Source organism: Ooceraea biroi, chromosome 12 (genome assembly GCF_003672135.1).
Source record: "Ooceraea biroi isolate clonal line C1 chromosome 12, Obir_v5.4, whole genome shotgun sequence".
Taxonomy (NCBI): domain Eukaryota; kingdom Metazoa; phylum Arthropoda; class Insecta; order Hymenoptera; family Formicidae; genus Ooceraea; species Ooceraea biroi.
In genome coordinates, this window is record NC_039517.1 from 6,279,086 (window position 1) to 6,297,121 (window position 18,036).

Consider the following 18,036-nt stretch of genomic DNA (forward strand, 5'->3'; position numbering starts at 1 on the left):
ACGCTGAAAATAAGGTATATTTTACGAATTGTTTTTGGAGAAACTATACAGCGGATCATTATAAAACTTTGATGCATTTATTAGTACATGTTTAAAGATAAAAAAACTTATTTTTTTATTTGAATATATCGCTTGTAGAGATCCTGGAGAAATCTTAGTGCAGCCGCGTCGCCGGCATTGCAAATTGGTGAGCATTCTCCTGCCTCCAAATTTCGTCTAAACTGAAAAATTGAAATATCTTCTCGTTATTTATGAATTCCCATTGTCGATGAACCAAAGAGAGAAGAAAAAAGTTGAAAAGTGCCAAAATGGTGGAGCTTCGAACACAAAAGTACGATTTTTAGGCAAAGTTTTTGAACTTTTTCATGCAAAAATAATTGTTTAACTTAATGTTTTTATGAATATTAAAGGTTCATCGACGATGGGAATTCATAAATAACGAGAAAATATTTCAATTTTTCAGTTTGGATGAAATTTGGAGGCAGGAGAATGCTCACCAATTTACAATGCCTCCGGGACGACCTCTACAGGCGATATATTCAAATAAAAAAATAATTTTTTTATCTTTAAATATGTACTAATAAATGCATAAAAGTTTTATAATGATCCGCTGTATAGTTTCTCCAAAAAAATTCGTAAAATATACCTTATTTTCAACGTTCTAAAGCAGGCTCCCCCCTTAAGCCGAGAGGCCGACAAGTGACCGCGATATCGTGACGCGCATGGAAAACGACGAGACACGCACGCACGCAGCGCGCACGCATCGATTCGTGTTTCTTGTCGTATACATGCGTGCGTGCGTGCATGCATTGCTCGACAAACGGAATTGCAGCGATCACACGGCAACGTTTGCTGCGTCTCCGGCCTTGATATTGACCATGGTTCACCACAGGCACGTTTACGTAACCGCCGCAGTTGATGGACCATCAGCCACGTGCTAACGCGCCGCGAGTCTAACTCGCACGTGCACACGTGGACGGATTTACTACTACCTGTTACGCACTTGCGTGTCACCGCGCGTCATCCGCACGCGTACCGCCGCCTGTCAGCCCTCGAGAAATCGTGATATACGATCGGTGAACGGAACAACAGGTCCAAGTAATGTCCAGCTTCAGCTGGCTGATGGCGCCGAGCGATCCAAAAGTTCATTCGTGATCGATGCGATCTCGTTGAACCTTGACCGGGCATTATGTCGCACCCAGCCAGACATCGAAACCGGTATAATTGCAATGAGTCGTGATTCCTTGCTGCTGCCTCAGTACGCGAAAACGATCTCCGATTACGCGCCTGATTGATGAATGATCGTCATCGGGATGAATCCATTTTTCACAATTCTGTCTGGAAAAATTGAAAGTGCTTAAGGGGATCCTGGAGTCGTCTGTATTACCGGCGGAATTGGTCGATCTTACTGTACTAATTACTCTTTAATGATTGTATAGAATGAAAAATCCTTCTCCACGATTAAAGTATACAAAGAAATATACCGAACGACACTCGACTTTATGTTAAAAACGACAAAAAAAATTTACAGTTTTAGTATCGGCTTATTGTGACGTCACCTCGTACATTAATGTTCTTAATATAAATGTTTTGCAGTTTGTGTGGCCAAAATTCGATAATCGCAAGGACGGAACAAAATGAAAGAATATGGGGAAGCTTTTAGAAATGTGTTTAGAAGCCTAGTATAAAAGTAATTAGTGCAGAAAGATTCGTGATCATTTCATGCCTACGTATGCCTGTGAAATCGTGGCTGAATAAATAATTGTGATTTTTTTCCGTTTGGAAAGTTAAGTCCTGCTTTTCACATTATATTATTGTGTGTACTTTCATCGTGGAAAAGGATTTTTCATTCTGTGAATTCAATGAAAAGAAAATACAGGAAAATCATCGATTCCGCCGGTAATTCAGACGCCGCGACGGAGTTCACTGGCCACTCCAGGATCCTCCTAAAGTATCGTATTGTAAGATCTGGAAAGATAGTCGAGACTGACAGGTCGTATAGAGGATCAGAATGAAAACAAGTTGATCACAACAGTAGGAGTATTGGCCGTATAGCCTAAGACCTAGGCGTGTGAACCAGGGATCCCGGAGAGTTCGAGTTCAAATCTAAGGCAGTCTCCTAGTTATTTTTCGCCTCTTACAATTCAGAAGTGGGATAAAATCCGCTACCCCTCGGAGAGGAGGGAGTTGAGAAGCAGCTGGCCGGTAGTGAAGCCTGAACATGGAGGTCGGGACGGACTCAGAGGAGTGAACCAACATGGAGATTGGGAAGGACTCAGAGGAGTGAACCAACATGGAGGTTGGGAAGGACTCAGAAGAGTGAACCAACATGGAGGTTGGGAGGGACTCAGAAGAGTGAACCAAAAATGGAGGTTAGGAGGGACTCAAGTGGAGTGAACCGACGATTTGGAGACATTCGGGGACGAATGTAATGTCAGGCTGGCCGAGCTGTAAGATCTGGAAAGATAGTCGAGACTGACAGGTCGTATAGAGAGGATCGGAATGAAAACAAGTTTATCACAACAGTAGGAGTATTGGCCGTATAGCCTAAGACCTAGGCGTGTGAACCAGGGATCCCGGAAAGTTCGAGTTCAAATCTAAGGCAGTCTCCTAGTTATTTTTCGCCTCTTACAATTCAGAAGTGGGATAAAATCCGCTACCCCTCGGAGAGGAGGGAGTTGAGAAGCAGCTGGCCGGTAGTGAAGCCTGAACATGGAGGTCGGGACGGACTCAGAGGAGTGAACCAACATGGAGATTGGGAAGGACTCAGAGGAGTGAACCAACATGGAGGTTGGGAAGGACTCAGAAGAGTGAACCAACATGGAGGTTGGGAGGGACTCAGAAGAGTGAACCAAAAATGGAGGTTAGGAGGGACTCAAGTGGAGTGAACCGACGATTTGGAGACATTCGGGGACGAATGTAATGTCAGGCTGGCCGAGCTGTAAGATCTGGAAAGATAGTCGAGACTGACAGGTCGTATAGAGAGGATCGGAATGAAAACAAGTTTGATCACAACAGTAGGAGTATTGGCCGTACAGCCTAAGACCTAGGCGTGTGAACCAGGGATCCCGGAAAGTTCGAGTTCAAATTTAAGGCAGTCTCCTAGTTATTTTTCGCCTCTTACAGTATTGTATGTTCAAAGATATAGCTTCTCCTCTCTCTCAAGTAATGGATGTGTTTATCATTTTCTCACCTCGAATTAGTTTTGCTATTCATCATCGTCGTTAATTTCTCGTTGGAATATGATCATGTCCGAGGTGATGATTTCCGAGAAGTATGCATTTGCAAGACACATTGGTCGTTGGAAGAACTCTTGCTCTCTGGTCTGCGTCACGTTTTATATGCATTTGAAAACTTCCAAGTTATATTTTTCGATATCTATAGTCAGCCAGAGACCGACGTTGGCGATACGATCGCGTCACATCGAAGGCCATCGAGAATCCATCGCACATTTTTACCTGCCGCTGTCCACGTGCGAGTCACGCCGAATGCAGCCGGCTTGACTCCTGTTTATCGCGTTAATTGCGCGGCTTACGCGTCCTCGTCGTCATCGCCGTCATCATCTGTTACGTAAGCAACTATCTCGTTTATTTCTCGTATTTTCACGATCCGCTCGAGTCGCCGCACGTGTTCATCTCCGCTTTTCGGGAGAGCACGGACAAGTGAGACTGTGGCAAATCCCAGGTGGTCGCAGGTGCGGACTTCCGCATCTGAGACTTCACTCGATATTCCGGATTTCGATAATTACACATCCGTCCGGCTTGCCGGGGAGTTGCCTGGAGAATTTCCCTGAGTAATAACAGCTGCGCTCGGTTTTAACCCGCGGACGGGCGTTATGTGCGCAGCGGAAAACAAATCCGATTTAATGGAGCTGCGTGGAGCTTAATTGCGGCTGGCGTTCACCGCCACGGCGGTATGCCCGGGCTGTGACATGCCGTTTGCTCCAATAAAAGACCGCGTGGCGATAAAAATATATTATAACGCCAAGGTTGCCCTCGTGTCCAGTTACTAGCGCGCGATTCCGCTGATCCTTCGAAGCTCCTTCCGTTTTTCCGCGAGGCAGGCAATCTTGGTGACGCATCCATCACGTCGGCAATATCGAAAATTGTGGGAATCGTGAAATTCGTACGTACGGTTCTCCAGTTTCCATCCGAACGGATCGCGTTACGCAAGACGCAGCTAAACGATGCATTTATCGTGAACCGCGTCGAGGAGCTCGGGAGTTTTTCTTTGACGCGAGATACGACACGAGTCCGATACCAATGCTTTCGCTCGTTAACATGCTGCACAATGCACGTAAGAGCGCGATATCGCCGGGTGATGTTGAATAAAGAAACTGCAACTCGTTTTCCGTCAGTGGTGAGCGACGAAAGTCCGGTGACATGTCTCCGCATTGCGTAATCAGGAGAGCGCTCGGCTGCTGCACTCGCCGGCAAATGGCAAAATGTACGACGATTTCTCGTATGCACATGCTCGTTGATGCGGTATAGTAAACCATCTCCGCGTGCACGTCACTACTCCAGGATTAAACGCTCGCGGAGGAAGTGACAGTGATTTAATCACCATCGGGTTTTTGCGGCGAGTTAACGGGTTATCGCGTTGAGTCACGATCGGTTTCCTTGATTGTCCGACACGGATGAGGCAAGGAAATCGGCTTCTCTCTCCGGCGTAATCAATTCTTCCCGATCGCTGGAGGAAGCTCCGGATCGCTCGAGAGGAAGGCGAACTAGAATGTCTCCCCGCTGAAATATTAAGGTCGCCTTGCGCTTGCACGTGCTGATGGTGAGCGGTATACGATCGTCGGCGAGATAAAAAGACATTCCTCAAACTGAAATACTCGCACGTTTTTTTTTTTTTGAACGTTGTTTATTTAGACCTTTATACCATTACATTTGATTACAAATAATAAACAAAATTTCTTCCGTTACAAATGAATTATGCTTCTGCGGGCATCTAAGGCACTCTCGGAAGACGTACACTGTATGTGATTTAATAACTTATAGCGTAAATGTATTAATGTGAGTACAATAACTAGGGCTGCGTTATGATATAATCGTTCTGATGTTTCGCCAATAAAAAAAGGTTGTGCCCAAAACATTTGGCAGACTTATTTCTTACGAGTGGTTTTTGTAAAATTTAAATAAATATTATGAATATATATATCGTCATTTGACGGGACTTGTTCGCTAGATGGGTGTTAGCCACCAATATTTCTTTGTATTTAAGCGGTGGGTATCCTTTCTATCACGTGTCGCACATGCGAAGCTGTATTTGAGGTCGTTTCCGTCCACCGAGCAGTCTGTTCGGGGTTCGAAATTAAGTTCTTTGTTTCTTTTGTGCCTTTTTGCATGATAGATTATCGGGATATTATTTTTATCTTGGATATAGTTGTTAACGTCTAAATAAAGAAACGCTTCAGGGGGCACGAACCCCGTTTTAATCGTCCTTTAAAAATATTCGGGGTTCGGATATAGTGCGCTATTGATTAAATTATTAAATACTCGCACGTATGTCGACGCGGCGTGTACGCGTAATTGTCGGATCGGCGCACCAGCAGCCGAACGTTAATCGACGTCAAAGGCGACCGCGGTCGGCCCGTTTTAACGACCCGACGATTGGTCGACTTGCTCTCCTCCACCACTGGGCCACCTCGTCGAAAGTTGACGATGAGATGTATCAGAGCACCAAGTTCGTCGTCGTCGTCGAGAAAGAGAGAAGTACGTGCCAGAGGCAACTTTGATTTCCGCCCCCGTTTCGACGGGGATTCGGACGGGCGTCATCGAGCTGCGCTATCGCGCTCGTCCCTGACCTGATCTATTCCACGTGAAAGCCGGCGCAACAATGTTCTTTTCCCAGCGACTTTCACTGCTTGACATTTCTGCGGCGCCGATCGCTTTCCAGCGCCTTTCGATTTCCACGCGCGATGCGCAGCATCCGGCGCGGTTTCCTGCGGATCGATCGCGCGCGGCGGCGCCGCTCTCAAAGTCTCCCAACCACCAACCGGCACCAGCACCCGACAGCCGCCCCCGGAGGCGACTGGGGCAGAGCACGAGGGGAGCGAAGAGCAACACGAGAGCAGAACTCCGAGAGAGGAGGTGGCGAGACGCGACAAGCAACGCGCGTACAACACGCTCCGCGGAACAAAGAAGGCGATTACTATTTTCGTCCGTCGTTTCATGGAAGTGACCCAGCACCCAGCTAGCGTATTCTCAATCCCTTCGTATGTAGGTCGCAAGCTGCCGCAAGCTGAGCTCTCGCGCTCCGTTACGTGCGCTCGCGAGCCTCGTTCCAAATTTAGTGGTGCTCTCACCCGCCGGCCTGAGAGCCTTTCACCCCTTGCGAGGTTTTTTGGCACTCTCAAAAGGCTTCAAGGACGACCTCAGGTCGCGCTGCTCTATTATAGCGAGTGCTTCGAGCCGTCCACTGAAAGCTGCTATCAGGCTCAAAGGCAGGCTCGACAAGAGGAAGGAAGTCGTGGAAAAATTGATTTTCGATACAAACAATGAAAATTAAAAATAGATGTATACATATAAATTGTACAAGGCATCTTATTGACTAATAAGTCGAGATAAATATAAGCATTACGTAAGCGCTACGACGCTCTTATTTCCGATACTCTTGTTTACGTGCTAGATATTAAATTTAAAAAAAAATTAAAAAATGCTGACGTTCCACTGCGATTCATTCAGCTGCGACGCCATATTCTCGTCAGTTGGATTTAGGCTGTTTCAGGCTGGGCTGTTCCATGTGGGTTCTACGCACCGAGGCGGATCGAACATTAACGCGGCTAAAAAGTGGGGGGTAATCGAACTCGAAACTAGGTCGCGACCGTTCGATCAGCTTCAACGACAGCTAGCCTCGATAACGTGCCAGTTAGAAGACTTTTTGGTATTTTCTTGAGATCTCTCTGAAGCTTGTTCGAGCTCTCGTTCCTTTCTCTCTCTTTTCGACCGTTTAACAGGATCGCGCTGTTCAATCATTCAGTTGATAGCTGGCAATTTTGTACAGCATCGCTCCGGCGATGCGCGCGTCTGCTGCGGCTAATAATTTTTTACGTGTAATTAAAGCTATTGGGTTGGCCAAAAAGTAATTGCGTTTTTTTTTATATAAATAAAAGGCGAATTTTTCATGGGAAACAAAAACTTTATTAAACAATATATTGTCCATTTTGTTTGATTATCTTTTGCCATTTTTCAGGCAACTTCATGATTCCGCGCTCAAAAAAGTTCTTATCTTTTTCAGCAAAAAACAATTCCAACAACGATTTCATATCCTCATCAGCAGTAAAGGTTTTACCATTCAAGGCGTTTTGCAAAGAACGAAACAAATGGTAATCTGATGGTGCCGGGTCTGGCGAATATGGTGGATGTGGTAACACATCCCATCCAAGCTGCAACAATTTTTGACGAGTGACCAAACTTGTACGTGGTCTAGCGTTATCATGGTGAAACACAACACCTTTGCGATTCACCAATTCTCGACGTTTCTGCTTGATGGCATCATTTAATTTATCCAGTTGACGACAGTATACGTCTGAATTAATGGTTTGATTCCTTGCAAGCAGCTCAAAATACACAATACCTTTAAAGTCCCACCAGACTGACAGCATAATCTTTCTTTGGTGAATATCTGCTTTTCAAGTGCTTTGAGCAGGTTCATCACGCTTGCTCCACGATCTTTTTCGTTTGACGTTGTTGTAGACGATCCATTTTTCGTCGCCTGTTATCATACGTTTCAAAAATGGATCATTTTCCTCACGTTTCAAAAGAGAATCGCAGATGTCAATACGCTTAGTGAGATGAATTTCTTTCAGCTCATGTGGTACCGAAATATCGAGCTTACTAATGTATCCAAGTCGTTTTAAATGGTTTTCAACACTCGATTTCGATATGTTAAGATTCTCAGCAATCTCTCGTGTCGTTAAACGCGATTGGAATCGATCAGTGCCTTTATTTTGTCATCATCAATTTCGATTGGCCTTCCTGAGCGTGGTGCATCTTTCACATTAAAATCTCGAGATCGAAATTTAGTAAACGAATTTTGACACTGCCGCAGTTTTAAAGCATCTTCGCCATATACATGACATAACTTTTTATGAGCTTGCACAGCGTTTTTCCCTTTTCGGAAGTAATAAAACAAAATATGAGGAAAATGTTCTTTTTGATTTTCCATTTTGAAATCGACGGCAAAGAAACAATTGTTAACGAAATCGTGTACTTTCTTTTTCTAAAACAAGCTTGAATTGTGAGTTGTTAACCTACATAATGAATTTGCGGTTTAGAATGAAGTTAGTTACATTTCAAGACATGTATGTCCATCTATTGGAAAAAAACGCAATTACTTTTTGGCCAACCCAATACGTTCGAGTGACGCGCATCGCTAGCACACCGGATGTGCGGCTTACGTAGCCATACCTACGGCTGGCCCCGTATGCTAATGAATCTTCCGAGGTCACAGAGGCGCTCTAACGGTCTGAGCGCAGACAGCGCGGCGCTGGCTGGTGGATCACGACTCGAGCGTGTTGGAGGAAGTGCAAAAACTCGCGGGAATCGCGAAATGCGACAACGACGCGTAGAATCAGCGTGCGTGCAAATCACTCATACATCGTCCACCGCGTCCTTCTCGATCCGCAGAAACACGCCGGTGGTATTGCACACGCGAATGTAGAACTCGTTCCCGCTAAATGCGCTGATAATTATCGTACAATTGACCGACATCCCGTCTACCGTCCACTATCGCGACATCAAAGCACCGCGCTTCCGCGTAGCCTCCCTTCCTAGAATGGCGATGGATTAAATTAACATGTTGTTGGCAGAAAAAATTAATCGCGTATCGCCGCGTGAAAGCAGCGTCTGCCTTCACATGACAATCGACAATGTTGCTCAGTTTGATGACGAAGCGACTCAGATAATGCATTGGACACTAAGCTGCGATTTGAGAGGGATGAGAGGATTCAGCCATTCGCAATGCAACAGACATCTTGATGGATTGAATCTCGCGTTTCCTCTCTGCGAGCGCGTCGCGCGCTAGTTTGCAGCGGAAAGACTCGCCTCGACGAGAGAATAGTCGGTCGAGTTGTTCGGTGAAATTGAAAATGAAACACGGCCGATCTCCGCCGTCGCTCGCCCTCGCAATTCAGGTCAAGCTGCACCCGTCTGTAGTCTGTGGAACCCCGCGGGCTTCCTGCAGCCTCCGCGAAAGGATCCGCTTCTCGACGCCTACTCGGCCACTCGAGTAATTCACGATTTCATTTCGGCGATCGCGAGTGTCGCACCTCGGCGAGGAGAGAAAGCGATTGTCTGCTGCATCGTGTACGATTAATCTGAGAGATGCAGGCGTGACACGCGCGATAATATTAGGAGTGTGATTTAGTTTTGAGGGTTTTGCAACAGATGACTGTAGTGTCAGTTTGTTCCAATAGCTGTTTCCGATAACTGTTGTTTCTTACAGTGTTGACATTATCCATGACATTTAGTAGCATTATAGCAATCGTGTTTATATCATCGTAAAAATGCAACTTCCGAAACAGCATTTTCGACATGCGTTGCTTTTGTTTTTTAATCAAAAGAAAACTGCGGCCGAGGGTTATAGAATTCTTGTGGAAACTTATGGTGATTCTGCCCCATCAATTAAGACGTGTCAATACTGGTTTAGACGCTTGAAAAGTGGTCATACTGATGTGAAGGACAAAGAACGCTCGGGACAACGAAGAAAGCTTGAAAATGCAGATTTGCAAGCATTATTGCACGAAAATCCAACACGATCCACTTCAGAACTTGCCAGAGCATTAAATGTTGATCGTACAACAGTTACGAAACATTTACATGAAATGGGAAAAATTCAGAAAGAAGGGAAATGGGTTCGACATGAATTATCGGAAAGTGCCATTGCGAATCGGTTGAACATTTGCATTTCGTTGATCGCCAGGCAAAAAAAGAAGAGTCTTGTCTCGGATTGTTACTGGGGATGAAAAGTGGATCTATTTTGATAATCCGAAACGCAGAAAATCATGGGTGGATCCAGGCGAACCATCAACATCCACTCCGAGACGCAATATTCACGGTTGAAAAGTAATGCTCTGTATTTGGTGGGATAGTGTACTATGAGCTGTTAAATCCGCATGAGACTGTCACGGCTGATCGTTATCGACACCAATTGTACAAGTTGAAGCAAGCGTTGGACCAAAAACGACCACCAATTGCGAGTAAACGACGGAAAGTGATTCTTCTTCGTGACAACGCTCGACCTGACGTTGCGTTATCAGTGAAAGAAACACTATTAGAGCTTGAATGGCAAGTCTTACCGCACCCCGCGTATTCTCCATGCGATTATTATTTGTTCCGGTGGATGCAACACGCTTTAGAGGATACACACTTTGATAATTTCGAAGAAGTGCGAAAATTCGTCGACGAATGGATCAACTGAAAAGAAGAATCATTTTATCGTGGTGGAATCCATCTCTTGCCAGAGCATTAAATGTTGATCGTACAACAGTTACGAAACATTTACATGAAATGGGAAAAATTCAGAAAGAAGGGAAATGGGTTCGACATGAATTATCGGAAAGTGCCATTTGAACATTTGCATTTCGTTGATCGCCAGGCAAAAAAAGAAGCGTCTTTTGTCTCGGATTGTTACTGGGGATGAAAAGTGGATCTATTTTGATAATCCGAAACGCAGAAAATCATGGGTGGATCCAGGCGAACCATCAACATCCACTCCGAGACGCAATATTCACGGTTGAAAAGTAATGCTCTGTATTTGGTGGGATAGTGTACTATGAGCTGTTAAATCCGCATGAGACTGTCACGGCTGATCGTTATCGACACCAATTGTACAAGTTGAAGCAAGCATTGGACGAAAAACGACCACCAATTGCGAGTAAACGACGGAAAGTGATTCTTCTTCGTGACAACGCTCGACCTGACGTTGCGTTATCAGTGAAAGAAACACTATTAGAGCTTGAATGGCAAGTCTTACCGCACCCCGCGTATTCTCCATGCGATTATTATTTGTTCCGGTGGATGCAACACGCTTTAGAGGATACACACTTTGATAATTTCGAAGAAGTGCGAAAATTCGTCGACGAATGGATCAACTGAAAAGAAGAGTGATTTTATCGTGGTGGAATCCATCTCTTGCCAGAAAGATGGGAAAAAGTTATAGAAAACGAAGGAAAATATTTTGATCAAGGTATTCATTCATTATCATATTTAAATACATGCGTTTTTGAGCAAAAAAACCCTCAAAACTAAATCACACCCCTAATAGATGAAGAATAGAACGGACATGGCATATACTTCCATAAAACCATGGCAGATTAAATTTACAGTTTGAAAATGCAATAAATAAATAAACAACTTGCACACCAGGTGCGCACGTGGGGCGCATGCAATGCCGCTTCGTGGCTCTACATGCCCCGAGTGACATCATAAGGTTCCATGGATCGCGCTCGTTATGTATTCAAATGACTTCCGCGGAATCAGTTATCGTTGGCGAAGCTATAAAAATATGATAGCCGGCTCGGTACGTTCGTGGTAACTCCATATTCATTCCGCTCGCTGGGCGAGCTATCGACGAGATCTATCATACTCCGCCCTGAGCATTGATTACGAGCTGCGGCACAGGCTGCACTTCAGGCATCTATATCCTGACGTCACCTATGATGCCGGCAGGAAGTAGAGCTGATTATCGGACATAATTTAATGGGCTGCCAGGCTTTACTAGGCGGGTGAATCGCGAGTCGTCACCCAAGCGCTTATTTCGATCCGCATAATCCGCCACATAAATAAATGAAATGCCGCTGCTCGGGCGGCCGCTACCTGCGCGATCGCAGATCGTTGCATAATCGATCGCACGCAGACTCTCCGAATGCGGAACGGTAAAGCATTCTACTACGCGATCACGACGATAAACTACGTAACAAGAGGCAGTAAGCCTCCCGCGTCATCAGCGGTGATTACGAGCTCGGCGGGATTGCTGATTCCACCGTGCAATTAAATTAAGAAAGATCGCACGGCAAGGAACTGCTACGTGGTAATTTGCAGTCGCGTTTTCCTATGCAATTAGACACACGGCGGCGGAGGGGCGGTGAGCACGACCAGGTGTCTGCTGATAGAACTCGATATTGTCGCGATGATGCCGGTTGCCGAGTCAGCGGATCGCGTCACCTCGCCTCCTCGTCGCAGGCTGTTCGGCTGTTCTGGCAAAGAGAGGCGGATTAGAAGCGCGCACCGTGCCTAAGCTCTCGAAAGTTCCGCGCGTTCCGCCTCGCGTATATAATTTCGCCGCGCCGCGACCGGTTGTCGATCAAGCGCTTTCGTAAGAAACACCTGCGAGTCATTATCCCTCGCCTACCTTGGCTTTCCCCCGGCGATTCGATTTGCTTGAGCGAAAAAATTCCCCGCACGCTCCGCTCGTGCCGCTCTAAGCGATGGATTGTCGCGATCGGCTCTCTGAGCTGCGAGCTCTCTGCGAGCACGAAACCGACCATGATTCGGAGAATATACGGAGAACGCGTGAACGAAATTTTCGTGGATCTTTGCGAGAATCCAGAAATCCATTATTGCTTTCTCCCCACTTCGGTTGGTGAATGGATCGCCACAAAAGCCATCGTGAACTCGTGTAGCGTCGTCGCGAGTGGATGGAAAAATCGGCAAGATTAATGCTGACGCTGAGAATGTTTGATTACCGCGCGATCGTGAGAGCACATAAAGTAATTATGGAAATGTAGCAGATACTGAATAAATTTGCATGTTTTGCGACTCACGCGATCTGATCGTCGTGCTGTCGGCAGGAATCTCATTGGCGAACTTAATATTCAAGATACTAGCCAGCATTCTGAACGAATTTCCAAGTGATAGCGCAAATCGAGCCTCGCTTCGGACTGCGACTTTAATCGGCGTTTTGCCGCGCTGACGCCGTTTGCTGTTGTCCCGTTCTCCAGTAAACTCGGCTCGGCGAAGACTGGAAATAGCGACGGAAACCGGGGCTTCTTACAGTTTATACCAGACATTTGAACGCCTCGACAACGTCGACAACGTACGCCCATAAATAGATTCCCGTATTTTCCATGTTGCCCGTTCGCGTCGGCGAGTTGCGCCTCCGCGATACGCAGCAAAATATTTTTCGCGAACGAAAATACTGTGTGAAAGGAATGAAAAGAATTTTTATTTCACGGATGAAATGATACGTGTTATAGAAATCAGACGAAAACTCTCCTTCTCCTCCGATTTGATTTAATTTCTAGTTTCGTAGTTAAATGTCAATCGTCTCTCGAGTATCTTTTTTGTCGTTTAGAGTAAGCCAGGTATCGTCTTATTAAAGTTAGCGATCATGATCCTCGTGATCTCTGACAAAATCTCTGCACGATGAAGTGGCACACGCGTGACACGTTTAAGCGGCGAGACAAAATGAAAAAAAATGCAGCTTTCGCGTACTTGACAGGAACTCTCCGCGAAAGCAGAGGTCTATTCTTTACGTCCACCTTTCACCGGCATCACTTTGTGTTTCAGTGGTTTATTGCGACTATACTGCCTCGGGAAGGTCACTACAGTTCCTCGAAGATTACATCGCGAAGGAGGTGCTGCCATGTTTGGGCGATACTCGGGCATCCACGTCCATCTGCAGTCTGCAATCTTCTCTCTTTAGGTAAGCAATAATGGACGTGACAGTTCCTGTCCTTCGACGGAATAAACGCGCCTCGCGGACGTCCACGTAGCTTCTGCTGGACGGAAATTCCATTCTAACGAATGTCTTCGTGCGACAACCACCCGTCATCGTTCAGTAAAGTTGCGGAATGCTAAATTTCTACTGCTAGAAATCGCGGACCTGTCATTCGACTGCAGTTTGATTAGGACCTTGATTAGAGCGCCCACGTTTTACATAATTACATAATCGAGTAATTACGTTTGCGGCGGCGAGCTTCGTCGCCGTCGCCGTTTCCCGCTTCGTCGAGTTATCAGCTCGAAAAGATACAAAGTCGCGTCTGGAAACTTTCTCGACCACGCCATAAATTCAATAGACGTCACACGTGATGTCCGCGCGTGTCTGCCCGTCATTAAAAAAGCGGCCATCGCGACGACAAAGTGTCCACCGCTTGCACGTTATCATAAAAGCGTTATCGTCGGCGACAACTTTCAACCGTAACGGCCCAGAGGAATGTAAATTGGTCGCCTGTGTAAATCCTGTTCGGCTGGATCGGTTGCACGAAACGTTCCGTTTCGACTCTCCCATTTATTGGCGCTGATGTACCAGATCAATATCCACCCCCCGGAGACCGTACTTACCCTGCCTGTGGCTCCCGTGGCCGGTGGGAAGGCTGTGATAATGATGGCGATATACACACGACGCTTCCATCACGCGATCAATGGCACATTCAGAGAAATGTTCACACAGTGTCCGGCAAATTGTCGCGACTCGCAATTTTATGTCTTTTATAGCTGTGTCATTTATCTCAAATGAGGCGTTATTTTTACGACAGCGATACATTACTGCACAAGAGAATTACATTTTCCAGAATACAATTTACTACATTCACGTGCGCAAAGTGGAACGTTAGTGAGATTGACAATTTGCCAATTATTCCTCAACAAAACAAATATAAATCGAGTAACGATATCTTGTACTGTACTTGACGGATCTAGCTATCTATATTATTAGGAGTGTGATTTAGTTTTGAGGGTTTTGCAACAGATGACTGTAGTGTCAGTTTGTTCCAATAGCTGTTTCCGATAACTGTTGTTTCTTACAGTGTTGACATTATCCATGACATTTAGTAGCATTATAGCAATCGTGTTTATATCATCGTAAAAATGCAACTTCCGAAACAGCATTTTCGACATGCGTTGCTTTTGTTTTTTAATCAAAAGAAAACTGCGGCCGAGGGTTATAGAATTCTTGTGGAAACTTATGGTGATTCTGCCCCATCAATTAAGACGTGTCAATACTGGTTTAGACGCTTGAAAAGTGGTCATACTGATGTGAAGGACAAAGAACGCTCGGGACAACGAAGAAAGCTTGAAAATGCAGATTTGCAAGCATTATTGGACGAAAATCCAACACGATCCACTTCAGAACTTGCCAGAGCATTAAATGTTGATCGTACAACAGTTACGAAACATTTACATGAAATGGGAAAAATTCAGAAAGAAGGGAAATGGGTTCGACATGAATTATCGGAAAGTGCCATTTGAACATTTGCATTTCGTTGATCGCCAGGCAAAAAAAGAAGCGTCTTTTGTCTCGGATTGTTACTGGGGATGAAAAGTGGATCTATTTTGATAATCCGAAACGCAGAAAATCATGGGTGGATCCAGGCGAACCATCAACATCCACTCCGAGACGCAATATTCACGGTTGAAAAGTAATGCTCTGTATTTGGTGGGATAGTGTACTATGAGCTGTTAAATCCGCATGAGACTGTCACGGCTGATCGTTATCGACACCAATTGTACAAGTTGAAGCAAGCGTTGGACCAAAAACGACCAGCAATTGCGAGTAAACGACGGAAAGTGATTCTTCTTCGTGACAACGCTCGACCTCACGTTGCGTTATCAGTGAAACAAACACTATTAGAGCTCGAATGGCAAGTCTTACCGCACCCCGCGTATTCTCCATGCGATTATTATTTGTTCCGGTGGATGCAACACGCTTTAGAGGATACACACTTTGATAATTTCGAAGAAGTGCGAAAATTCGTCGACGAATGGATCAACTGAAAAGAAGAGTGATTTTATCGTGGTGGAATCCATCTCTTGCCAGAGCATTAAATGTTGATCGTACAACAGTTACGAAACATTTACATGAAATGGGAAAAATTCAGAAAGAAGGGAAATGGGTTCGACATGAATTATCGGAAAGTGCCATTTGAACATTTGCATTTCGTTGATCGCCAGGCAAAAAAAGAAGCGTCTTTTGTCTCGGATTGTTACTGGGGATGAAAAGTGGATCTATTTTGATAATCCGAAACGCAGAAAATCATGGGTGGATCCAGGCGAACCATCAACATCCACTCCGAGACGCAATATTCACGGTTGAAAAGTAATGCTCTGTATTTGGTGGGATAGTGTACTATGAGCTGTTAAATCCGCATGAGACTGTCACGGCTGATCGTTATCGACACCAATTGTACAAGTTGAAGCAAGCGTTGGACCAAAAACGACCACCAATTGCGAGTAAACGACGGAAAGTGATTCTTCTTCGTGACAACGCTCGACCTGACGTTGCGTTATCAGTGAAACAAACACTATTAGAGCTCGAATGGCAAGTCTTACCGCACCCCGCGTATTTTCCATGCGATTATTATTTGTTCCGGTGGATGCAACACGCTTTAGAGGATACACACTTTGATAATTTCGAAGAAATGCGAAAATTCGTCGACGAATGGATCAACTGAAAAGAAGAGTGATTTTATCGTGGTGGAATCCATCTCTTGCCAGAAAGATGGGAAAAAGTTATAGAAAAGGAAGGAAAATATTTTGATTAAGGTATTCATTCATTATCATATTTAAATACATGCGTTTTTGAGCAAAAAAACCCTCAAAACTAAATCACACCCCTAATAATATCTCAAGGATCGATTTAATATTTGAGAAACTTGGAAGTGAATTTAATTCAGTTTTTGAGCGTATCGCCTCGTCTGGATGGTCATCCTTGAACTCCCGAGGGGAGCCAATTTGCTTTGTCACCGTGAAATCGATAGAGCTATGTAAATTATGAGGCGACACATCGCTGTCACGTCATGCACCACTAAATCCACATTGACTCTACATCAATCGCGCGAGCACGAACTTTACACGTTCCTCGTACATTAATACGGTATCACGTGCGCGACACGTACGGCTTCGTTATCTTTATCGCAGCAACGACCGTCTTACCGTCGAAATAACGTCGCATAACGGAAAAAACCGGTTGTCAACACTTCTCGTGGTCGGACAGCTACCGAACTTGCAGCAAAGTTCTTTGATTGACTTTGTAGCTGGAAAATCCGATACTCATGCATTTATTCGCGTTGCAGGCACGAAGCCAGGGACATAGTCAGACACGCGGTTGGGGCTGGCGAGCAGGATGCGGTCCTGTTCACGGGTCAAGGCACCGCCGCTGCCCTTCGCACGCTTTTACGACATCTCGATCTCTCCAAGTCCACCGTGGTCTTCGTGGGCCCGTTCGAGCATCACGCCAACCTGAGGCCTTGGCGCGAGCTCGATGTCAAGGTAGGACAGCCGGCAGATAAATTCACGTGGAAAAGCCAAGCGGCTGATATGCAGCAACGAGCAGTTCGAGCAGAATGCACGACGGCGAGGTGCATCGTTAAAACGAGCCGTTTTGTAAGGCCGGTCGTAGCGGAGCAGAGCGAGATCGAACAACAAATGCGATCTATCTACATGATCTACGCGGCTGCTCTGACTTTTCGGCAGCTCGCCAGATCATCTACGTGAACGACCGTTTCATTTTCTTATCGCGGCTTGTTTTTCCTCCGTTATTCAACATTTATGAAAGTTGCGATATACACTGCGTAATAAAATGGTTAACGTAGATATTTGCGAGGTATGATCTTCTGGACGGTTTTCGCCTTAAGATAGATGATCTAACAAGTAACACTACCCAAGTGTCACACGCCGATTTTGATAAGCTTTGAATATGTTGTTGTCTAGGTCAAAATATGAGATACATATTTTTTTATATCGGCCCGTTTTGCCATTAAGGGGGTGAAACACCCTCTTGAAAAAAATCAGGTTTTATATTTCTTAGCGAATACCGTCGAAACAATAAAACATATAAGAAAAAGTTTCAAGTAAAAGTTTTATGGATTCTAATGTACTTTATAACAGTGCAATCAGATTCATAAGAAATGTTAGTATATATGCAATTATAGAGAAAAAAACAAACAAATTTAGAAATATTGATAAAAATAAAAAAAGTAAAATTTTCTTGTCAGCTCTACGTTGACCATTTCTGGGTCCGGCAGAGGGCGAGAACCTGACTTATTTTGTTAATTAAAAGTAATCCCCCGACTTCATTGTTATCTCTGTGCGA

The 18,036-nt window shown here is 45.1% G+C and overlaps 1 protein-coding gene across 1 annotated transcript in view; it reads left to right on the forward strand.

The window, feature by feature from the left end:
* The window catches only part of LOC105280534, a 54,150-nt gene that overhangs the window by 27,067 nt on the left and 9,047 nt on the right, over nucleotides 1-18,036 (forward strand). Inside the window, exons 2-3 of the mRNA XM_011341146.3 lie at nucleotides 13,515-13,650; nucleotides 17,018-17,213. Of these exons, the coding sequence (XP_011339448.2) occupies nucleotides 13,515-13,650; nucleotides 17,018-17,213 (332 nt within the window). The remainder of the gene's footprint in view (nucleotides 1-13,514; nucleotides 13,651-17,017; nucleotides 17,214-18,036) is intronic.